The 23,796-nt window shown below is 47.5% G+C and overlaps 1 protein-coding gene across 2 annotated transcripts; it reads right to left on the bottom strand.

Annotated features, from left to right (window-relative positions):
• Nucleotides 1-1,100: 1,100 nt before the first annotated feature.
• MSLN (mesothelin) lies at nucleotides 1,101-21,715 on the bottom strand. Of its 2 annotated transcripts, XM_071761480.1 has the most exons (29): nucleotides 21,614-21,715; nucleotides 21,245-21,330; nucleotides 18,749-18,789; nucleotides 18,203-18,224; nucleotides 18,071-18,098; nucleotides 17,520-17,604; nucleotides 16,366-16,527; nucleotides 14,974-15,176; nucleotides 14,709-14,800; nucleotides 13,920-14,050; nucleotides 13,668-13,789; nucleotides 13,183-13,354; nucleotides 12,695-12,910; nucleotides 12,429-12,599; nucleotides 11,241-11,387; nucleotides 11,066-11,115; nucleotides 10,045-10,165; nucleotides 9,640-9,725; nucleotides 8,886-9,015; nucleotides 7,761-7,951; nucleotides 6,920-7,010; nucleotides 6,112-6,223; nucleotides 5,732-5,916; nucleotides 5,229-5,375; nucleotides 4,905-5,038; nucleotides 4,235-4,362; nucleotides 3,557-3,651; nucleotides 2,851-3,043; nucleotides 1,101-1,663 (listed from the first exon to the last, which is right to left on the bottom strand). In XM_071761480.1, the coding sequence occupies exons 2-29, from the start codon at nucleotides 21,285-21,287 to the stop codon at nucleotides 1,569-1,571; spliced, it is 3,393 nt and encodes a 1,130-aa protein (XP_071617581.1). In that variant the 5' UTR covers nucleotides 21,288-21,330; nucleotides 21,614-21,715; the 3' UTR covers nucleotides 1,101-1,568. The 2 variants fall into 2 exon arrangements, with proteins under 2 accessions (XP_071617581.1, XP_071617580.1); XM_071761479.1 differs by lacking the exon at nucleotides 21,614-21,715 and having other exon boundaries at nucleotides 21,245-21,582.
• Nucleotides 21,716-23,796: the final 2,081 nt, after the last annotated feature.

Raw genomic sequence — 23,796 nt, 5'->3', positions numbered from 1 at the left:
ACTTTTGTTCTCCCCAGGCTGAGGAGTTTCTGGCTTGTCATTTGTTGAGTCAGAAATAAACCAAGAACTGGGGATCACTGCAGTGACCTGTGCAGATTGCCTTAACCCCACAGGGCTCTCTCCCACCCCAGCCAGTGCCCCAGCACCACTGGAAGGGTCTCTGGCCACCCAGAAATCTGCAGTGAGGACAAACCAGACCCTCCTGTTCTCCTGCAAGGGGTGGACAATGAGCATTTATAACATCTCTGCAGGCAGGTTCTCCCCCTGGGGGAAAAAAAAAGGATTTCAAGGGCTGGATATGGGTTATACTGAGGGGTTTTTTTTGGACAGGAATTCCCAACGAGTGGAAAAGTGTTGGAATTCTTCCACAGAGTTGTTATATCCTCCCCACAAGCAGGCTGAGGACAGCTTTTGGGCAGACAACACCAAAGAAAAGTAAGAGGCATGTGTGGCCTTCCTGACCACTTCATGGGGCCTGATTCCCACAAACACAAAGATCATAGAATCACAGAATCACAGAATGGGCTGGGTTGGAAGGGACCTCAGAGCTCACCAAGTCCAACCCTTGCTCCACTCCCCCCGTGGTTCCCAGCCCATGGCACTGAGTGCCACATCCAGGCTCTTTTGAAATATCTCCAGGGATGGAGAATCCACCCCTTCCCTGGGCAGCCCATTCCAATGCCTGAGCACCCTCTCTGCAAAGAATCCTTTCCTAATATCCAACCTAAACCTCCCCTGGCAGAGCTCCAGCTCTGCCAGGGGAGGTTTAGGTTGGATATTAGGAAAAAATTCTTTAGTCTGTGCCCTCTTATCCTACTGATATCTGCCTGACCCCCCCCTGGCTCCAACCTCCTTTCAGGGAGTTGTAGAGAGTGATGAGGTCTCCCCTGAGCCTCCTCTTCTCCAGCCTCAACACCCCCAGCTCCCTCAGCCCTTCCTCACAGGACTTGTGCTGGATCCCTTCCCAGCCTCCTTGCTCTTCTCTGGACCTGCTCCAGCACCTCAATCTCCTTCCTGAGCTGAGGGGCCCAGAACTGGACCCAGTTCTGCCCACAGATGTGGGCAGCCTGACTGAAGAGAAGACACCAGTAACTCCTCAGTTTGCTTCTGGTATTTTTTACTGAGATCAATGGTTCATTTACAATCACTCCTGCTCAGAGACCTTGGCAGTGTCAAGAAATCAGGTTCCTGGAGAAAATACAAATCACTAACACCCAGAACAGTCAAATTTCTCACCCTCCCATCAGAATATTGATGCTGCCTGTGTTGCAGTCACGTGGCTGGGTCTTACCTGGGCTTGGTGGGTTCAAAAAGCAAAGATCCTGCTCTGAAGAGTTTGAAGTCTTCCCTTCAGCCACAACACTGATTTTTTTAATTTTTTTTTTTTTTTTTTTTTTTTTTTTTTTTTTTTTGAGTGATTTGAAAGAGAAAAGTACCTAAAAGTGAACCCAGGGCTGTGCAGTGCTTGCCAACTACCCCTGAGCACCCTCTCAGTCCCCAGGCCTGGCTGTCCCAGACAGGTACCCAGGCTGCTCCCCCTGGTCTTGCTTTCTCTTGAGGGAAGATTCTCAGCCCAAGGCTGACATCGTCAGGAAAGTGATGAACAGAGCAGGCAGGAGGTGGAACAGCATGGCCACAGCATCCAGGGGGGCTGAGGATGGTTCTAAGGAGGAAAAAAAAAACCAAAAAGGAGAATCAGTGCAAAGAAATCAATGACTGAGCCGTTCCCCCATGGAGGGGAACATTTTCTGTGCCACAGCCAGGGATGATGTTTGGCTTTCTAACTATGGTAAAGAGGGGTGAGGTGAGCACAGCCCAGGGGGGTTTAATGAGCTGGGTGGGTGGGGAGTGACAACTGACACTGGAAGGGGTCTGCAGGAGCCCACATCAACAACTTCTCTCCTCTTCTCCTTCTCTTCTTCTCCCTTCTCCTTCTCTTCTTTCTCCCTTCTCCTTTTCTTCTCCCTTCTCCTTTTCTTCTCCCTTCTCCTTTTCTTCTCCCTTCTCCTTTTCTTCTCCCTTCTCCTTTTCTTCTCCCTTCTCCTTTTCTTCTCCCTTCTCCTTTTCTTCTCCCTTCTCCTTTTCTTCTCCCTTCTCCTTTTCTTCTCCCTTCTCCTTTTCTTCTCCCTTCTCCTTTTCTTCTCCCTTCTCCTTTTCTTCTCCCTTCTCCTTTTCTTCTCCCCTCTCCTTTTCTTCTCCCCTCTCCTTTTCTTCTCCCCTCTCCTTTTCTTCTCCCCTCTCCTTTTCTTCTCCCCTCTCCTTTTCTTCTCCCCTCTCCTTTTCTTCTCCCCTCTCCTTTTCTTCTCCCCTCTCCTTCTTCCTCCCTTCCCCTTCTCTTCTTTCTCCCTTCCCCTTCTCTTCTTTCTCCCTTCCCCTTCTCTTCTTTCTCCCTTCCCCTTCTCTTCTTTCTCCCTTCTCCTTCTCTTCTCCCTTCTCCTCTCTTCTCCCTTCTCCTCTTCTCCTCCTTCCTTCTCCTCTACTCCTTCTCCTCTTCTCCTCCTTCCTCCTCCTCTACTCCTCCTCCTTCTCATTCCCTTCTCCTCCTTCTCCTTCCCTTCTCCTCCATTCCTTTTCCTCTCCTCCTTCTTCCCTTCTCCTCTCTTCTCCCTCCTCTCCTTTCAGCACAAGAGCAGCCAGCAGGACTTTCCAGGGCCCTGCTGAGAGCAGAACCAGAGCTGTTTGGCAGCCCTACCCAAGGCCCCTGCTGCTTCAAGCTTGGTGCCCTCATTTCCTCTACAGACAACCGACAGCACTTTGCCTCCAAAAGGCAGGTTTTTTCCTCCTTGTTGTCACCCCCAGGCCCCCCTAAATTTAAACCACAGCAATCAGAGGCCCCAACATGGTACCTACGGTCAAATTTGGGGGTGACAACGTTGATGTAGCCTACTGGTATGCCCCCAGTCAGCCCAATTCCCAGTTTATCCAGGTCTGGTTGTCGCTGCATTCGGATCCACTCCCGGATGGGGGATTTGTACTCCCAGGCCTTCAGGTCACAAAGATTCATCTTCCCCAGCAAGCCCTGAACCTCAGAAGGTGTCAGGCTCTAGGAGGAATCAGACAGCAAGAATTACAGGAGCAAGGAATGGACACAATAACCTCTGCCCTGGGAGCTGGTGGGGTTTCTATTAGCAGAAGTGTGAAAAATAAGGAAGAAAAATTTCTGGTCAGTGGTTTCAGTTGGGACACTCTTGGCCTTAGGTCAGGGGAATGAAGAGGGTGGTTCCCCAAAGCCTTTTTTTCTGGTCTTCTGATGCCCAATTTGGGGCCCCAGTCCCTGCCCAAATCACTGAGCTGTCCTCCAAACTGCTGATGCTGCTGCTAACCCTCCTGTTAGAAGATTTGTCACACAGCTGGGGGACTGTTGTCTGGGGAACAGCCCAGGACACTCTGATGACACTGCCCAGGAAGGCTGCCTTAGCATTTTGAAGAAGTTTCAGGCTGGTTTCTCCACTTCCTGAATGCAATGGAGTGATTCCTGATTTGCACCAAAACCAACTACTTAGCAAAACCTACTCCAGGAGTGCAAGAGGTCAAACACTGTGAAGGTTCAGCTCACCATCAAAGAGTCTCTTCTCAGCTTCACCAAAGTGGTGATGTTCATCTGCACATTTTCTTGGCTCAGAGCTCTGAGATCCTCAGCAGGAGCACCCCCTGGGAGCAAAAAGAGAAAGTTTATCAGTGCCTGCCCCCAAGTGAGCAGTGCTGAGAACCTGTAGGAGCTGGAGCTACAATGATGTCTCCAAAATTTCTTAGGTTGGGGTTGCTAACAGGAGGAGTTCCAGCTACAAAATATATGGATGACACTTGACTGTAGCAGGGAGGTGTTATCTCAGCCACTAAAGCCATCTGTGACAACACCAGAGGCCTGACAGAGGGTTAGGAAGAGTTTATAAATAAATTCTTGACTTGACAGGGAAAACAAACTGTGTTTTGTGACATGGAGAAGGCCTGTGAGACAAAGGTTAAGCATTAGCAGCTTGATTTCTCCTGGATCTACCAAATCTGACCCACAAGTCATAAACTGGATTTTCCCTGTGATACCCCAACAATTGATTAGGTACAGAATGTTTGACACAGATTTTAGGCAATCTGCAAGTTGGAAAAGACCCAAGCTCTCCAAAACTTACAACAACTTGGCTTTGAAAATTCAGACACCTTGGGTGATACCTGATACCTCCTCAGCTTTTGGCTGAGCCTTGTCTCTCTCCCCACCACAGACTCTTCTCCTCCATACCTAAATATGGCACAATGATGTTATAGTAAGCCTCTGAATAACGTTCCTTTGAGAAAGCCTGCTTTGCTTTGGCATATAAGATGTCTTTTGTAAGCTGGGAACAGTTTGAAGGGTCCAGAGATGACATGCTGCAAGGAAAAAAAAAGAAAAAAAAAAAAGTTTTAAGGAGAGAAAAGATTTTATCTTTAACGTGAACACATTTTGAACTCTTCTGTCCGAGTTTCTCAACATAGGAGAGGTTACTCCACCCCCCCCAAGCAGACAAGATGTATGGAGAAAAGTGAAAAAATTAATGTCTTCTGCTCCAAATTATGTGTCTTCTAAGGTAGAGTGGCCCTGATGGGGCATGAGTTTATGTATTTACAGAGTAAATGTATGTACATGGTCATGTAGTTAATTTCATCTCGCAGCCTGTCAAAAGCATCTGAATTACATTTCATTAACTCCCTTTTCCCTCTAAATAAAAGCAAGCACACAGACCGTATCTGGTGCCAGCTGAGCTGCAATAAAGAGAGTTTGTTTGCAAATCTGAGCCCTTCCTGGCAGGATGGAGAGCACCAGGCTTTGAAAACTGCACACAGAGCACAGGTACCAAGTCGCTTCCTACACCTCCTTCCAGTGAGTGGAGAGAAAAGGAAACTGCACTGGTTGATTCTCAATTTTGACTCACTTCAAGCTGCTGGGGTCTATCTTCCTCAAGTCAGTAGCATTCAGGATGCACAGATATCTGGTGCCTATTGCCTCCAGGGCAGTGTTATTCAAGGCATTGCCCATGCCAGTGTAGCGTTCAATGACTGCAGTAGCCTGGAGACACAATTTCCCCCCAAGAGAATTAGAATTTATCTGTTCATGCTCAAACAACAAGAAAATACACAATAATCACCAAACTAAAATGTCATTACTTCAGATTGATTCGTTTGGGCCTATCTCTGAACTCACTGAGCTTTTCCTGAACCAGCAGCTCCCACCCCAAGAAGCAAACCCAAATTCTCACCAGCTCAGGAGGGGGGTTATTTTCTAGAAAGGCAGCCAGTGTGTCAGCTGAAGTTATTTTCCATTTGGAAATGTCCTTGGGTGTGAAGAGATCAAGGAGAGGCTGCTTTATGGGCAGCAGACTTTCAGGATACCCATCAGGATATGTCTGTGGGAAGACCACTGTTAGTGCTGGGAACACTCATTACCATGCCTGTCCTTACCAATTTATGCCCTTAGAGAAATTAAAGCCCAAAAGGTTTGCAAGGAATAAGAAACCAAAGCCAGAGAGGTTTTGGGAAGACAGAGCCATGCTCTCCCCTGAGAGGTGCACAGAAAAAAAAGCCAAGAGGAAATGAAAACTCTGATTAGAGATTAAGATATTCTCACAGTAATGGTCAAACATTGAAGAGGAGCTCAGAAAGGTGGTGGAGTCTCAGTGTTTGGAGACACTGAAACTCCTTTGGACAAGTCCCTGAGCAGCCTTCTCAGTAGATAATTGGACACTCTTCAGCTTGGCAATACCTCATCCAGATACTCCTTCAGCACAGCTAATTGTTCATAAGTGAAGGGGTAGGTCATCATCTTAGAGAGGTGATTCTCCAGAGAGACATTCTTCAGGCAAGCATGTAACTCCTCAGCTGTGTAGTAAGTAGGCATGAAAAAGTCATCAAGAACAGCCTCTGTTATCTCCTTGTCAGGTGGACAACCTGTTGAAGGAATTACCAGATTACCCAGTGTTAAATCCTTTTGCTTCAAGCCTTGAGTGCTCCCTTCCTGCAGATGGACAGGGATAGAATCACAGCACCACCCTCCTCCTGGGTGATCTGCCACCAAAGGGTTCAACTCAGACACCTTTAGGGAGACCCAGGAGCACCAGGAGGAATCCAAGAAAGGTCCCATACCATCAGCACGTTTGTGTCTTGTGGGCAGGAGCTCTTCCACAACAGTGGCCACCTCGTCCCTGGTCAGAGAGGAGCCACGGGCAAAGTTCTTCAGCCAAACAAGTAAAGCACTCTGCAAAGAAAATGATTGGTGAATCATGGGCCAAGGTTTTTTGCCAAACAAGTAAAGCACTCTGCAAAGAAAATGATTGGTGAATCATGGGCAAAGGTTTTCAGCCAAACAATTAAAGGATCCTGCAAAGAAAATGATTGGTGAATCATGGGCCAAGGTTTTTTGCCAAACAAGTAAAGCACTCTGCAAAGAAAATGATTGGTGAATCATGGGGAAAGGTTTTCAGCCCAACAATTAAAGGATTCTGCAAAGAAAATGATTGATCAGAGGGATAATGCAGTCTCCACCTGCTACTCACACAGCCAAGGAACTTCATTGGTAAAATACTATGAGCAGCTGAGCTTCTGCTATGAGCCCTGAGGTCCTTCCTTGGTGAGCCAAAGGCAGATTTCCCAGTGCTTAAACTCTGTCAGATCCCATGCCCCATAAATTTTTCCTCCTCACAAAGCACTGTACAGAGCTCCTGCTATTTCCCTGTACTCTTCCAACAGAAGGAAGGTGACAAGGATCCAGATGTGCACTTCCAGGCTGTCAGCTTGATCACTTCTCTTAGCCCACCCACCCCCTTCAACACCAGCCTTTTAAATGAAGCCCCTGCTGAAGACATGCTGGCTGCACAACCCCCCTGACACTCCTTCCACAGTGCAGGGCTTGGGAGAACTTCCCAGACTCCTCACACCTCCCCAAACAACCCACCTCGGGGACCTGCTGCAGGATGCTGGGACCAAGCACAGGAAGCAACCAACTGAGCTCATCCAAGGTAAAAGCTGACCAAGTTGCAGGAAGCCTGCAGAAATTAGAGGGGATTAGATTTCAAGGAAGAACAACACCAAAAAAAAAAAAACCCACCCAGCCTTAAAAAGCTGCCAGAATTATACCCTTGCAACACCTGACACTGAGAGAATAAAAGATTCAAATCCTAAGGCATCTCAGTCTCTTCCTGTTACACAAAACTTCACCAGGGCTGGAGCAATTGTTGCTAACATCAGTATGGGGAGCTGGGTGGGAAAATGGCATTTAACAAATTATTTTCTGAAGCATGAAAGCCAAAGAATACCTGTGGTTTACTGTCACCCATTTCAGTGTCAAGATCTTGGGGCATTTGACACTGGAAGGGAAAATATTTTGCCTCCCTGCACAATGCCTCTGTTGGATACCACCAGGGGTTTATCAAGCATGTCAGTCTGACAGGTAGAGACACAAAACTTTGCTGCAAGTGGCTGACAAATAACTGGAGCCCACTTTGTGTTCATCAGGACAGTCCCAGTGAGGTTTGATTAATGAAAGATAGACAGAAGGCTTTTATAGCTAGAGCAGGTGAGAGACAGAAATGAGAGTCTATTTTAGAGTGGAATTCCAGCCAGGCTTTCCAGCTGAAAGAAGTTTAAATAAAACAATGCAAAAGGGCCAATGTGAAATTCAAAAGCAACAAATTATTCAAGTTTTTGATCAAGCTGGGATTCTCTCAGACTCTTAACAGGACAATGGCTTTGTTGAAGGAAACTGTTTTGCTGATGCCCAGGAGAAAAACTCATACCCAAAGGTAGTGTTACCACCACTGATGACATTCCTAATGGCCTCTTTTTGATCAGGCAGGAAAGATTTACACTGCCTTAAATGCTTCAGCAAACTCCCACCAGAACCTCTGATGTATTCTCCACCCAGGTCACAGAGCAGATGTCCCAGAATCTCTGCGTTTTCCTCATTTATTTCTGTGCCAGTAATTTGCTGCAAGAAAACAAGACAGAGGTGTTAAATAGAACTGAAGAAGAGCATTCTTTAGGCTGGAGAGTTGGGCAGGGAGAAACATGATGAAATTCAACAAGGGGAAGTGTAGAGTTTTGCATTTGGGGAAGAACAACACGATGTCCCAGTATAGGTTGGGGGCTGAGCTGCTGGAGAGCAGTGGAGGTGAAAGAGACCTGGGGGTCCTGGTAGACAAGAAGATGCCCATGAGCCAGCAATGTGCCCTTGTGGCCAAGAAGGCCAATGGCATCCTGGGGTGCATTAGAAAGGGGGTGGTTAGTAGGTCAAGAGAGGTTCTCCTCCCCCTCTATTCTGCATTGGTGAGGCCACACCTGGAGTATTGTGTCCAGTTCTGGGCCCCTCAGTTCAAGAAGGACAGGGAAGTGCTTGAAAGAGTCCAGCACAGAGCTACTGAGATGATTAAGGGAGTGGAACATCTCCCTTATGAGGAAAGGCTGAGGGAGCTGGGGCTCTTTAGTTTGGAGAAAAGGAGACTGAGGGGTGACCTCATCAATGTTTTCAAATATGTAAGGGGTGAGTGTCAGGGAGATGGAGTTAGGCTTTTCTCAGTGGTGACCAGTGATAGGACAAGGGGTAATGGGTGTAAATTGGAGCATAGGAGGTTCAAGTTGAATATCAGAAAAAATTTTTTTACTGTAAGGGTGACAGAGCCCTGGAACAGGCTGCCCAGGGGGGTTGTGGAGTCTCCTTCACTGGAGACATTCAAAACCCACCTGGACACGTTCCTAGGGGATGTACTCTAGGGGGCCCTGCTCTGGCAGGGGGGGTTGGACTAGATGATCTTTCCAGGTCCCTTCCAACCCCTAGGATTCTAGGATTCTATGATTCTTGTCCCTGCTGGCAGCTGACAGCCCCAGGTCCCCCCCAGCCTTGTGCACCCCCCCTCACCACCTACCAAACAGGACAAAGCATCCGGGAGCAGCTGCTTGCGTCGAGATGATTCTCTGGGCAGAACATCAAGATTTGCTTTCCCAACATGAGCAAAGTACTGCACACAGCTTCCTGTGGCTGCATAGTCTGAAGGACTAGAAAGACAAATGAGTTTTAGGCAATGGCTCCATGAATTTTAGGCAATGGCATCAAACACAAGTTGGTCAGGTCTGAGGCAAGTTCAACATACACCGGGTCCTGTCTAACATCTTCCACACCCACAGGCTGAACTCCAGGCAGCTCTTGTGCCCAAAGATCCTAGTCCATATTTGAAAAAAAAAAATAATTTCCAGCTTAAAGAATCTATTGTGAGACTCAGCTTCAATATTGCTCAATATTTGCATACAGAGATCACAGTGGGCAGCAACCAGAACAAAGAAATCCACACTGCTGACTGTTGCCTTTGCTGTTGTAAGAGAAAAGCACATTGACAGAGGCCAGGAAGTGCTAAAACCACATGCTGGTTTCACACCCAAACAGATATATTTAAAAAGAGCTTCATAGTGGTTATATAAATATGTTGGTTGAACAAGAAAGAGCCTTAACACTCTTTGGAAAGCTTTCTGGAATCTGATTTTCTTTCCCCTGGAAGAAGTCCTGGATAAGTTTGAAAATATACATCAAATATGAATAAACCAGCCACTACCTGCCAGGTTACAGAGTAAAACCTCTTTTTTCCCCCACTAAGTACAACAGCATGAAAACCATAGTACAGTTACCTTAAAAACAGCAGGAGGTCTGTAGGGTAGCTGTCTAAATCCTTGGGAATGCCATGCAGAGTCACCATCCTCACTAAGCAACTCAGCTGAAAGGACACCACAGATTACAGCAAAGAAGGAAACCAGCATGAAAATATAAGAACAAATTAAAGATGTTACTCTGCTCCACTGTAAGAAAGAAAAGACAGAAAGCAGAGGGTTTGGTTCCTGAGACACTGAGCCAATGGGGTTTTACATTCTCCTCTCTTTGGAGGAAATTCAGAATTGTGGGATGGGGACCCAGCACCAGCTCCTTTTTTTTTTTTTTTTTTTTTTTTTTTCCATTGGTTTTGTTCTTGTTAAAGAGTCCCCATTGCTGTCTTCCTGACAAAATCAAACATGGCACTTCAAAACACACAAACTGACCTGGTCTTCTCCCAGCTTGACCTTCTTCTTCTTCATGACTTTGGCCAACTCCTGAAATCTTTCTTCTCCCACATCATCAGCAGCTGTACATGTGAAGCCTTGGAGGACTGACTGGGAAAGCCTGAACATTTACAGAAGGCAAATCAAGGAGGGCAAAGGATTCAGGAGAAAATTCAGTGCTGAACTCCCACATATGGAACTAGATTATCTTTAACCAAAACCATTAAATACAAAAAAAACCCTAATAACAAATACAGCAAGCATTAACCTTCTCAATTCTCAAAAGCTCTCAGTGCTCTCCAAACTCCATCCCCTCAAAACTCCTACTCTTGACTTAGGTGGGAGCACAAGAAGCATCCACTGGTCAAATAAACAACCTAGAAAGTGGTACTGGAAGCAGAAATGCAGGCACCTCCACCCCAGGTAGTACTGCTGTGTCCTCATTTACCAGCTCAGTCTCCTCCCTGTGTTTTTATTACATTCCACAGGTTGGAAGAGAAGTTGTGCAGCTCCTCCTCACTGAGAACAGCTTGGGAGAGCTCAGGGAGGAGCTCTTAAAAATTGGAATTCTGTATGGAAAAATTTTCCTATTGGGAAATCAGCTGATGTCAACTCCATCGTTTTCCCAGATCTATAGATCATGAATTTCATACTTGTTCATCTCAGGTACAAAAAGATGTTTATCAGCCTCACTACATTTAATCCCTGGAATTGCACTTGGAAGACTGAGATGTTCTCTGATCAGAAACAGCTTCCACAGAGGCAGGAGCAAGGCTCCAGATGCAGCCCAAGCCAGCAGCACTGTTTTAGAAAACAAGAGTGGCTCAGGGGTAGACTTTGCAGCTGACAGCCTGGTAAATCTTGACCCTACATCCCTGTGTTTGGGTTTGCATGACAGTTCCCAGCTGTGGCTGTGGATTGAGCATGGTGGGGCTGCCCTGCACACCAAAGGAAACGTGGGAATTGCAATCCAAGCCAACTCAAAGGTGGAAAAACGGGAGGAAAGGAGAAAAACTGCTACCTGTTGAAGTCAGGCTCTGCCTTTATCACATCACTGAAAAACATGGCAGCCTGTGGAGCAAAGCCAGAGTGTCAGTGCTTTACCAAGCTCTTCTGCAACATCACCTGTGTTTGCAGACAGATTTGCAGAGCCCCAGGATGAGGGGTCAGAAGGACACAAACCACTCGTGTGTTACCTGCTCTCGGGTCCAGCTTTTATTGTTGAGATCCTGAATGCTGGGCTTCTCTTCCCCAAAAACAAGCAATGCTTTTGGAATGTAGCTGGTCAAAGCATCAGGGATATATTTAACCAGGTCAGCAGGATGGACTACACTGGAGGAAAGCTTCAAAATAGTAAAAAAAAAACAAAAAAACCACAGAATGTGTCATTCAAACGTTGTGGCTAAACCAAGCAATTACTGGAGAAGAAATGATGGACTGGAAAGAAGCCAGGCAAATTCCCCTGCTGATCATCTGGGTATTTCTTAGAGACCTAACACCATGAAATATTTCCTGTTTGACATATTCATCAGGCCAGGAATGCTGCTTGGAGCTAATACCCAGGGTCCTGATGAATGGGAACAATTAGGTCTCTTATCAGTTTCCTACCTCCTGGCTGTATGCCCTAAAAATGTTTAACCAGGCAGAAAGGAGGGACCCATCTTCCTTCTCTGTCAACTCAAAAAATGCCTTGAATTGCTAAAGGCACATTGCAGACCAATCCTGAGCTGACTGAGATGTTATTTCCCTACCACAGAGCCCTGGCAGCCCTCTTGCCCCAGGACATGCTATAGGCAGGGCCTCTGGTGCCAAACAAGAGGTCAGAGTCTCCCCTACCAAAGAGAAGATGAAAAGCAACAAACTTGAACCCCAGACATGCAGCTGAGGTGAAAGGCAAGGCAAGAAAAAAGCAAAGAGGTGTCCAAATCCTACACAGCCACCTGGAGGGATGAAACATTGCTGAAGGACCAGTCTGCCTCAAAAGGGATTTCCCAAGCTTCTCACATGCTCTCACTCCAAACCATGACAATATCCTTTCCCTGAGAGCATTTTTTTTTTCCAAGTCACTGGGGAGTAGTTTCTAGAAGCACCCCATAACACAACTGTCCCTTCTGCCCTTGTCCCCAAGAGGCTGAGCAGGACATGGTGGCTGGCAGCCAAGGACATCTCCAAAGGCACAGTGATAGGAACCTGAGGTGCAGGTCCTGCTGCACACAGTTTAGCAATGCCAAACAGCCCCAAGGGAATGCTGTCTGGGTGTGGGGGTGTGTGGCAATGCCCCAGGTAACCACTGTTCTCAGCTCTGAGTCAGGGGATCTTTGCTAATTTATGACGCCCGAAGAGAAAAAAAAAACAAAACCAAAAACCAAACAAACCAACTTCACCTTGTCCACAAATATCCTTTTGAGAAGAGAGGGCAGGGTCACCGTTTGCTGAACAAACTCAGGCAACTTAATGGCTTCCCAGATGACTTCTGGAGGCAGACTTCGAGTTGTGCTGCAGTTGAGGCCAGCCACCAGGCTCCCAAGCTTTGCCAGGCTCTGTCCATCCTGGATCTGGAAGGTGACACACGAGGGCAGGAAGGCTCAAACTCTATTTACAGGGGGCTGTACCAGCTGTGAGGCCCATTTGGGGACTTTATCCTTTGTACCTGATAGCCAGAGCTGAGCAGTTTGTTGATGATAGCCCTGGACTGCTCAAGAGTCCAGGCCTGGATTTCAGCCAGGGCAGGAAGTGCTGCTTCAAGGACTTCACCACTGATTCTGGTTTTGATGTCAGACACAGAGAGCCCAACTGCAACCTGCCCCAAGCCATGTAGGACTGCAGGAGTGAAATTCTCAAATTTCCCCACCAAAGAGGATGCAACCTGAAAAGGTTCCACATGAACAGAAAGTCAGAGCAGCACTAAGGAGAGCTTGTTGGACCCTGTGGCTTTTGGGTGTCTCAGTCACTGGGCTTTCTGCCTCAAACTTGGGTGATGAAGCCTGCTGAGACTGGGGGGAACATGACACAGCTGCCACAAGAAAAACCCCACAGAGTGGCCTAGAGAAATGTACACAGCAGCAGGCACAAGAGCCAACCCTCAACCCTCACCAGTTCTCTCCTAGATGAACAAAAACTGAGTCCCTGAGTCATTACCTGCAGCTCCTCTGTTGTCAGGAAGGGGGGAGCTCCCTCTCTTGTTATCCCTCTGTGTGTCAGGTTCAAGGCACAGCTCCTGCTGATCCTCTGGGCCAAGCTCAAAGCTTCATCACTGCTCAGGTTGCTCACTGCTGAGGGGCTCAGGTAGCAAAGGAATCTGTCTGGGAGCCTGCAAGTGGGAAACAAGAAGAAGGAGAGGTTGCCAGGATGACAGACTGTCAAGATTTTTCCTCTTTTCCCAAAGGATGCTCTTTTTCCACTGCTCTTTTTTCACTGGAGCTCTGAGAGGTTTAGCAAAACCACACTGTTGGGGATTTGGTGGTGGTTGGCACTGCACTGCAGTCATTTCCTAAGATCTGGAACCTGTGGTTTGGCTTTCCCCAGGATCAAGTGCAAGGCAATGATCTGAGGAACAGAAAAAATGCACTCAGCAAGCTGTCCCTCAGACAGGGTACAACACTAAACCAGGTCAGATCCTGTACCTTGACAAGGGAAAATCAGGTGCTGAGGTCAGCAGGGAGGTGTAGTACACAGCTGTCTCCTGGAGCAGGGTGAGGTTGCTGATCCTCTCCATGCTGACAGGATCACTGGCAAATTTTTGAAGCTGAGGGTGTTGGCATGGGAAAACAAAACAAAACAAAACAAAGGAATAATTGAGATGGATACTTTCATCCTGACAGCCACCTGGGACACTTTGAACAAGCCTCATTTCAAGCAGAAAGGCCTCCACTTACTGTTGGCTCATCAGCAAACTGTTGCAGGTCTCCAGCAGTAGCATGCTCCAAAAAGGAGCCAAGATAATTTTCAAACCAAGCAGTGGAATTCAGCCCTGCAGCAGCTGTGCTGTAACATTTCTGGTTTGATCCTGCAGAAGAGGTAGAGTAGACATCACAAAATGACAGCCTTGCAGAGCTGGGGCATTTCTGAATGCTGAACAGGCTCCACTCTCAGAGAATTCAGTCAGCAGAGCATTCCCCCAGTGCCACATGAAGCTCAAATCCATGGGAGAGGACAGGACAGACCCCTCATTTTTGCACAGCCCTCCAAATATTTCATCACCACTCTCCTCCTCTCCTCAAATCTGCCAAAACTTTTTGCAGGATATTAAATTTTTTGCCTGCAAGCTGCTGCCTGGAGACAGAGGAATCTTCCCAGAGTCCCCTGTCTGAGCCAACTTCTGAACTGAATTCCTCAGCTCTCAGAACCAAACTCTGCCCCATTCTCTCCCAGCAAAAGCAGTAAATGCCACCTGCACAGGCTGTAAGCAGGCAAAGGACTGGCTGTGCTGGTTTATAAAATCCTGGATTAGTAAAGCCTTTAGGCAGGGAAATGATTCCTGGTACCTCTTGTCACTGCCATAGTCCCAGGCTATTTCCAGCAAAGAGAATATAAATTCACTCCAAAAAAAAAAAAAAGAAATATCTGTGAAGCTTTAGCCCTGCAACAGATCTCAACTAATGCTGTAGCAGATAGCAGGGGCCTGAAGAATTCTGTTGCTTTCTAAAGAAAATCAAATCATTTACCATCCTGAGTGAGATAGAGCTTGATGCCAGTGTAAAGGTTCCTCTGCTCTTCCTTTGAGAGGTCAGAATAAATGGCATTCAGGGCAGCAACTCTGAAGAGGGATAAGAAAGGCAAACACCTCAACCACACAGCAACCTGGCAGGTTGGGGTCTCACAGAAATGCCTGGTACTTGAGGACTGACAATCCCAAAAAGGGATGGCCCTTTTGAAAGCCCCCAGTTTCAGCAGCAGGGGACTGAAACAACTCTTGTGCCTGGCACTTACATCTTCTGGAATGTCTCACACAACACATTTTTGGCACAGAGGCAAGCAAAGACCTTGGGCTTGGCCAGGAATGGCTGAAGCCCCTCGTGGACCCACTGAGACAAAACATTTGGGCTCTCAATGTCAGGTTCTTGCAGCATCTTCTCCCACAGCCCATTGATGAAGATCATGTTCCACTCCAGAGAAAGAGGCACCTGAGAAAACTGGAGGCAAAGAGGAGAAGACAGCCAGGAATTCAAGTGAGCATGGGCTCCTAAATAAACCTTACTATAAACCCATGGACATCATGGATGTTCTGTACTTAATCCCCTCTCTGGACAGCAGCTCTTCCCCCTGGCAGTGTCTGTGCAATTCAAGCACAGTCTGGAATTCACAGCCCCCACTGCCAACACCTGCCCTACAATTACTACTGGTTGTTACTCCATTTACTACTGGTTTTTACTCCATTAACTACTGGTTTTTACTCCATTTACTACTGGTTTTTATTCCATTAACTACTGGTTTTTACTCCATTTACTACTGGTTTTTATTCCATTTACTACTGGTTTTTACTCCATTAACTACTGGTTTTTATTCCATTTACTACTGGTTTTTACTCCATTAACTACTGTTTTTTGCTCCATTTACTACTGGTTTTTACTCCATTTACTACTGGTTTTTACTCCATTTACTACTGGTTTTTATTCCACTTACTACTGGTTTTTATTCCATTAACTACTGGTTGTTACTCCATTAATTACTGATTTTTACTCCATTTACTACTGGTTTTTACTCCATTTACTACTGGTTTTTATTCCATTTACTACTGGTTTTTATTCCATTAACTACTGGTTGTTACTCCATTTACTACTGGTTGTTACTCCATTTACTACTGGTTGTTACTCCATTTACTACTGGTTGTTACTCCATTTACTACTGGTTTTTATTCCATTAACTACTGGTTGTTACTCCATTAACAACTGGTTGTTACTCCATTTACTACTGGTTCTTACTCCATTAACAACTGGTTGTTACTCCATTAACTACTGGTTCTTACTCCCTTTACTACTGGTTCTTACTCCATTTACTACTGGTTCTTACTCCATTTACTACTGGTTCTTATTCAATTAACTACTGATTTTTATTCCATTAACTACTGGTTCTTACTCCCTTTACTACTGGTTCTTACTCCATTAACTACTGGTTCTTACTCCATTTACTACTGTTTTTTACTCCATTTACTACTGGTTGTTACTCCTCTCTTCCCAGCTCCTGTTAACCACACAGGACTCTGCTGTGTTGGTGGAGATGAGCTGACTGAAATGGTGCCAATTTTTACAACCGAGGCAACGTTAAGGCAAACCCAAGGGAATGTTCATTCATTGGTGACAGGGCTGGGCTGGTGACACCCACCTGCTGGCTGAAGAGAGCCAGAGCAGCTCCAAGCTTCCCGGTGTTGTATTTGGAAAAGAAGAGGATGGAATACTCTGCATCCAGAGCACGGGCAGGTGCAGGGGTAAGGCAAGAGTAGAGGGAGAGCAGGAAATCATCCTGAAGGTCCTGAAGCCAAGCACTCTGGAAAAGGAAATCCACAGAGTTTATAAAAGGTCTCTCAGCTCTAGAGATGCTGCACATGAGGTTTGGTTTGGTGACAAAACCTCTTGACAGAAGAGCCAGAAGAAGTCCAGCTTGCACTGATTAAAGTCTAAACTTGCACAGTTCCAAAAGCTGGGTCCATCTGTAACCCAATCTGTGGCTCTCCCCAGGAAAGGGTGGCTTTAAAAAAACTTGATTAAAATGGCTTCCCACCAAAATCAATCAAACAAACAAAAAAACACAAAACAAACAAACAAACAAACAAAAAAAAAAAGCCATTTGATGTCTCCAGGGAGCTTTCTCATTCCGGAAACTTTTTTAATTGAAGAAAAAATGCAAACCAAAAAAAGCCTACGACCAAATATTTAAAGAAATGTCACCTTTTTGTGAGGAGAACCTATGGGAAAACACCAATTGTTGTCAATTCAATTGCAGTTCCTGGCAGCACAGAAATTTAGAGATAATGACAAAAGCAGGGAAGAAAGTAAACCTGAAATATTCCAGATGATATTTTCCACAATACAACCACTTTTTACTGTGTTTTAATCAGTTTCTTGTAGTTCACCCTGATGGACCAGGATTACTCTCATGCAGAGATTTGTTACAATGCTCTGGTGCCAGTTCCTAAGAGTCAAATTAATTTGGAAACCACCTTTGTGCCACCTTTTTACTTGGAAAACACAGCATCCCCCATGTCTACAGACAGCCCAGAAATGGTGTAGCCCCTCCTGAGCCTCATGACACAGAGGAAATGTTGCCTGGGAAGGTGACACTGCCCCAGCTCAGTGCTCTGGATGCTCCCTGTGTGTTTGACCCCATCTTTTCTCTCAGTTTTGGGAGGGAAAACTTGACAACCCAGCCCCCAGGTCTGCACAAGCCCCTCACAGCCCACAGGGGGACTGTTTTGGGGCTAAAAATGGCACTATTGTCACCCAACCCAAACCATATGAGAAGATGGGAAGTGCCATTACCTGTGCACAGGCATATTGACCAAAAGTGAGGTTGCAGGGAGAGGCTTGGCCATGGGCCACCTCCAGAAGCATCTCCTGGCTGGCACTGGTGGGGAATGAATGGTGGGAATTATTTGCTGGCATCACTTGGGAGCAGGGAAAGGGCACTTGTAAATTATTGACCCTCAAATATTGACCCCAAAAATAAGAATCAAGTCCAGTGAAGGATTGGAGCAAACCTGTTTGAGTTTTAGGCTCCCACCACCAACCAAGCTGAGCTCAGCAGCACCAACACCAAAGTTCTTGGAGCAGTAAATCAGGCTGGATGCCACAGCAGGGACTTTCCCTGCCTTTCCCAGACACAGAGCCCCAGGAAGGTATTTTTCCTTCACTGTTTCAATCACTGCAACTAGAGCCACCCCTGCCCATGGGCAACCCTGGGGCTTTGCAGAGAGAAAGATGCTACACCTCATTGCAGAAGCTCCCTGCTCCCCAAAGGGACATCCCCAGAAAACCCAGAGTCACCTCCCAGGAAAAATGCTGCCCAGATAATTTGCAGATGGTTCACATACCTTTTCACTGAAGCACACACTGCAGATTCTGATTTCCCCCCCAAAAAAAATGAGAAAGACAAGTGAAATTGTGATGGAAATACACAGAACCTTGTCTAAAACTTCCTTACAGAGATTTGGTTAGAAACTCACCATTGACAGAAGAGCTGGAGCACTGCAGGGGGAGAAAAAAGGAGCTGCTCTTAGCATGCAGGTACAAGGGAGGACATTTGTCATCACTGCATGCAGACAAGAATGACAACTGCACCCCCTGGCACATGGCTATGACCTGAAAGCACAGAGCTGCCCAGATCCAGAGGTCCCCACTTGCCACCTGCAACATCCCAACCAGTCCTGGCTCTGCCCTTCAGAGAGCTGGGAAGGTTCAGGCTTATTTTGAGTCCTCCCATCACTCAGGCAGGAAGGAAAATGGGTTGGAATGCTCTCTGGATGATGTGAGTGGGGAATCATCCCTCACTGGACTGCCTGGTGATGCCCTGGAAAGACCTGGAAAAGCCAATCCCACCTCTCTTGCTGCTTGGGAGAAAGGGAGGGGAAGGGCACTGAGCATCCACCCCCATGCTCAGTGCAATGGATCTGGTTTGGAGAAATGAAGTTCCATCCAAATCCTGCTATCAGGAACAACTCCCAGGGGCTTTCCAAGTCAAGAGATATTTGAACCACCCTGGTTTGCCTTACCAGATCTGTCCCAGGAGAAGATGCAGCAGCCACCTGACACCCTGGAAGACAAAGCAGTGATTTTAGGACACAGCTCATTCCTGCCTGCTTTAACAGACCCTGAACACCTCTCATCCCACTTTGTTATTTTGTTCCTCATTCCTCACCCAATTTGCCAGGGAATCATTTCTCTCAGCTATTTCTGCTGCTTTCTCTTTGACTTTGTGAGGAGCAGACAGGAGGAACTCCTCCACCCACCCTGGGTCAGTCTGGCAGAGCACAGAACTGTGATGTTCTGCCTCAGAGTGTGACAAGGATTTACTGAAAGAAACTCTGGCAGGTCAGTCCAGGTCCTCCACTTCTCTGCTCCTTGTTTCCCAGTTTTTACATTGTTCCTGATGGCAATTTACACCCTGCCAATGCCAGGGAGCTGGAAAGGTGATGAAATGCAAGCTTAGGGACCCAGGAATGCCACACACCAACTCAGATCTCCCTGGCATCAGAGTTATTTACTGCAGATTAAGAGCCTGCCAAGCTCAGCACCCTCTGTGTACAAAAAAAAAAAAAAAAGCTTCTGACAGGACAGAACAAGTGAATGGAAGAAATGCTGCATGAAATGAGAGGGCCACAGCAAGCTCAGGTTCAGCACAACTGCTCCACAGCTCTAAAGCATCAGTGACTCCCAGCCCTCACCCCTTGCTGGGGGTTATCTAGGTGTTAAATACAGATATTTGGTCAGCAGTGACTCCTCTGGGGAATGGGGAGGAGCTGAGCCCCAAAACCAGCAGAGAGAAGCAACCTCCTGTGGTTCCTCCACACCCCATGGCTTGGGGACTGGGCTAAGCTGGCCCAGGGCAGTGCCAGTCAAACCCACAGTGATATTTGGGCACAGAAATCAAGAGGAAAGGAGAGCCTCACCATGGAATTATCATAGGGAAGAGGCAGAGGGGAAAAGCAGCAGCTTTCCTGGGTGTGGATGTGTCCCCCAGCCCAGTGAGCTGCACTAGGAAGGGGATTATAAAATAGTTTGTAGGGATGGCCAAGTCCTTAATTCCTACAACAGCTTTTTTGGTTACTAGGCTGCCACTCCTTCCTAATCAGCTGATTAATGGCAAACTGTCACTAAGTAACAAGCAAAAAAAAAACAAAAAACCCCATACCTCTAAGCTTAGCAAACACAGAGCTTTCCTCTAGCCCTGACACACACCAGGTTTACTCCTTGAGAAAGTCCTGGGGGAGTTACCAGGATCAAGCCCAGGAGCTGAGTGCCAGGGGCTGGTCCCAAGGCCATGCTTCCCTGCTTGCAGACAAAGCCAGGCTGTTTCCACCTTGCTGATCACATCCTGCTCACCTCAGGACTGGACCTTGGAAACACAGCCAAGCCCTTTGCCCCCACCCTTGGGAAGTTCTGCTGCATGTAAATTGTCCCACTGGGTCCCAAATCATGGGAGCAAGGGAGGAGGAGGAAAAGGAAGGGTGGCTGCTTGCTCTGCAAGCCCAGAGAGGACCCCAACTCATCACAAAAACCCTCACTGCACGACAAGAAATCCTTCATCTCCCAACCTGAGGAATCAAGGGTTGTGTCATGCAGCCTGAGATCTCTGGGATTCTGCACAGCCCTCTGGGAGCAGCTGCATCCCAACACATGGCTGGAAGCCACTGCCTCCTTCCCCCCTGCACACTGTGCCCCTTCCTCCTCCTCCTCCTCCTCCTCCAGGAGGGCACTTCCCTGCCCTGAAACCCCCTTCTACCCTCACTGCTCCTTTCCAAGGCCATTCCCACATGGATATCTCCTCTCCTTTCCTGTCCCTCCTGCTCAGGGGCTCTCAAACCTGCTGCTTCTTTCTTCTCTCTTTGATTCATCCCCAGAAGAGAGGTGCATGCAAGCTGAGGGATGAAAATCCTCCCCAGGGTTGACACATTTCTGACCCTCTGCCTTCTCCTAAACCCACTGCAAATAAAATGCTGGTCCCTCCATGGAGCTGTTGCCCAGCTTGTTTGCAGGGTTCCAAGCTCATGTTCTGTCCTCATCAACTTTCACTGCAAACAGGATCTCAAGTCTGATAAGGGAGAAAGAATAAAGTGCTGATAATTTCTAAACAATGATCCTGGCTCCAGAATCCCTTACAACCAAAAAAAAAAAAAAAAAAAAAAAAACCAAACCAGGGAGAGGGAAAGTGGGGGAATAGAGAGGTAATCAGATTCAGATAAGGTTGTTTCTTAAGTGTTTTCCCAGAGACACCTGGATACTCCAACAAAAGGAGCAGAGAGCAGACAGCTCTGCAAAGACAGGAGGAGAATGAAGAATAAATCCCAATTTTGTCTTCTCCCCCTGTTTATTACAAAACCTAACATCCTTTGGTAGAGTAACAGAGAGGCATAACTAAAAGGTTTAGAGCAACCACCAAAGTAATGTTTACCATATTTTCAGCACAATCCTCTCTTTTGAGGATTAACTACAGCTGCCAGGAAGGAAAAATCCTCTTGGATACCCCTCAGCACCACAGTGATACTCACCAAGCAAAAGGAGGAAGCCCAGCCCTGGGGCTGAGGGCAGCATTTCTGCAGAGGTCTTCAGAGCACCCAGAGGTGTGAGGAGTCTCCTTGTGTCAGCCAAGAGAAAGCAGATATGAACAATGCTTAATTGCAACACCAAGCCTGGAGCAGGCAAGTTAAAAGGTCTTGCAGGTCAACAGATACATCCCAACACACTTCACAAAACCTGACCCAAAGCAGCCAAAAAATCACTGAGGGTCTGCAGTGCCCTGGGAGGGGGTGCAGGCAGGGAATTCAGAGGGAGAGAAGGGAAATTCCCTGCTCTCCCTTCTGGCAGGGGAGGAGAAGAGGTTGCACAACCCTGCTGGGACAGTTAACTGAGGCTCTTACCTCCCGGGCACTGGTGGTTGGGCAGTGGGTGTGCAGGGCTAGGGAGAGGGCTGCTTTTCACTGAGCAAAGCAAGGTGTGGCTCCAGCTCCTCAGACCTGCACCTGAAATGAGAGGATGGGTTTGGAGCCCCAGCCACACCCCTGAGCTTCCTGAGAGTGACAAATGGCAGGCACGTGGCTGTAGTGCCTCTCATTCCTAGGATACAGGAGGAAACAAGGAGCCCCAAGTGAGCAAGGAGGAGGAGAGCAGTCAGCAGGTGCCTTCCCTCCCCTCCTCTGAGCAGGACATGGCTGCTCCAGGAACCCCTTCCCTCTGGTTACTAAAAGAAATGTTTGTCATTAAGAAATGGGGCTTCAGTGCAGCTTGAAGCTGCTGCTTCCCCAGGAGGTCTCCAAGTAGGAAACTCAGGACATCTCCAGGTGTGTCATGGCCAACTGGGACCTCTGCTCCAGGCTCTGCAAGGTCAGACACCCAGAGCCCACAGGCAGCAGGAGCTGAAATGTAAAAAAAAGCAGCTCTGTAAGAGGATAAAAGGAGAAAATCGGTGAAGGGAAGTCCTAGGGCACGGCCACCTCTCTGATTCCTTGCTGAGGTGCTCTGGGTGCTCACAGTATGCCAGGGTGCCCCAGGGGCTTTTGCATCAGCACCCACAGCTCAGGAGCACTCCCAAGAGCACGGATGTTCCCCAAGGGCTCCAGAACTGCCAGCCCAGACATCCCTGTCTCCCTGTCACCAGAGATATTGGTGTTTCCCTTCAACAAACCCTCAGCCATTTCCCTGCTGCAAATCCTAGGATATAACATTATGGGCTTTCCAGTTCCTGCAGGCTGCTCTGTTTTAAAACCTAAATGATGAAAACTCATTAAAAACTAATGATGTTATTAGAGAGATTTGGATTTCTGGGTCCTTAGTGCAGTACCTGCACTCGGCAGGAGCTGAGGAAGAGGTTTTCCCTGCTCCTGCAGCTCAATCCCACATGGGGATGTTCTCCAGGAGCTCCTCAGCCCTGGGCACCAATTCTGACTGAATTTGTGCTCTCTCCAAGCTGCCAGCCCCTGAGTGCTTCAGAAAGGAACCCCTGGCAAGCACCAGCTGCAAAAATAAAAATGAGACTTGCTGCAGATTCTAACAAGGGATGGTTCTTAAATTTTATTCTACCCATCTCAGACTCCTTTTCACTGATCTGCTCCCCCAAGTCACTCAGGAATTGCCCACAGGGACTCTCTCAACATCTCTGGATGCAGCAGAACAATTCTGCACCCTCAGGTCTTTGTTTGGTCACTTGATTGCTGCTTTTCAAGACAAGTTTTTCCATAACCAGCTACCTCCCAGGCTCAGGCTTGTCCCATCATGCCCACCACGTGTTTGTGGCAACACCAAGAGAAGCCAACATCACCAGATACCCAAACCCCAGCTCTCCCCACACTTTATGTGTTTATCTCCCCCACACCCACCCTCATCTACCCAAATCTACATAAACTGGAACTGCATCCTCTTGTTAGACAGATCCACAGCCTCCCAGCTCCAAGCAAGAAGCCTTTTCTCCAGGAAACCGACAAGAGGTCCCCATGAGGAGGATGGGAGATCCTTCATTAAGGTTTCAAATGCCAAAGCTTTCAGTGTCTGGCACCTTCTGGAAATTCAAGGTTGGAAGCAGGGTCAGCCAGGCACGTGGTGCTGGGGAGCCATGCACATGTACTCAGCCCTGGGGAGGCCACAGCTTGAGTCCTGTGTCCAGTTCTGGGCCCCTCAGCTCAGGAAGGAGATTGAGGTGCTGGAGCAGGTCCAGAGAAGAGCAAGGAGGCTGTGAAGGGATCCAGCACAAGTCCTGTGAGGAAGGGCTGAGGGAGCTGGGGGTGTTGAGGCTGGAGAAGCACTCTCACTTTGGTTTGCACACCTCCAAGCAAAGCAAAATTCTGGTAATTGCCAAGATAAAGGCTGGAGCTGAGTTGAGGTATTGCATCTCTTCCAATAACCCTAAAAGAGACAGACAGCTCCCTAAAAGCAGCCTCCAGCCAGAGGGGTTTTTACCTTTTTGGATGAGAGGCCACATCCAGCTTCACCACTTTGCAGCACTGGAAAGCTGGGAAGAGAGATTTGGGCTGGGAAAGGTTTTCCTGGGGTTTCAGCTGCTCCCCAGATCCCAGGGACACAACCAGAGGAGTGCAGGAGGCTCAGGGCA

The sequence above is a fragment of the Heliangelus exortis genome, chromosome 17 (genome assembly GCF_036169615.1).
Source record: "Heliangelus exortis chromosome 17, bHelExo1.hap1, whole genome shotgun sequence".
Classification (NCBI taxonomy): Eukaryota; Metazoa; Chordata; class Aves; order Apodiformes; family Trochilidae; genus Heliangelus; species Heliangelus exortis.
This window is presented reverse-complemented; position numbering and strand designations above follow the sequence as displayed.

Coding starts and splice junctions, on each gene's coding strand:
- MSLN (XM_071761480.1), bottom strand. CDS start 21,287: ATGCTGCCCTCAGCCCCAGGGCTGGGCTTCCTCCTTTTGCTTG. Junction 14,801..14,973: donor TGTGAGACATTCCAGAAGAT/GTAAGTGCCAGG, acceptor ATCCCTCTTCAG/AGTTGCTGCCCTGAATGCCA. Junction 13,355..13,667: donor CCTGATTTTCCCTTGTCAAG/GTACAGGATCTG, acceptor TCCCACTTGCAG/GCTCCCAGACAGATTCCTTT.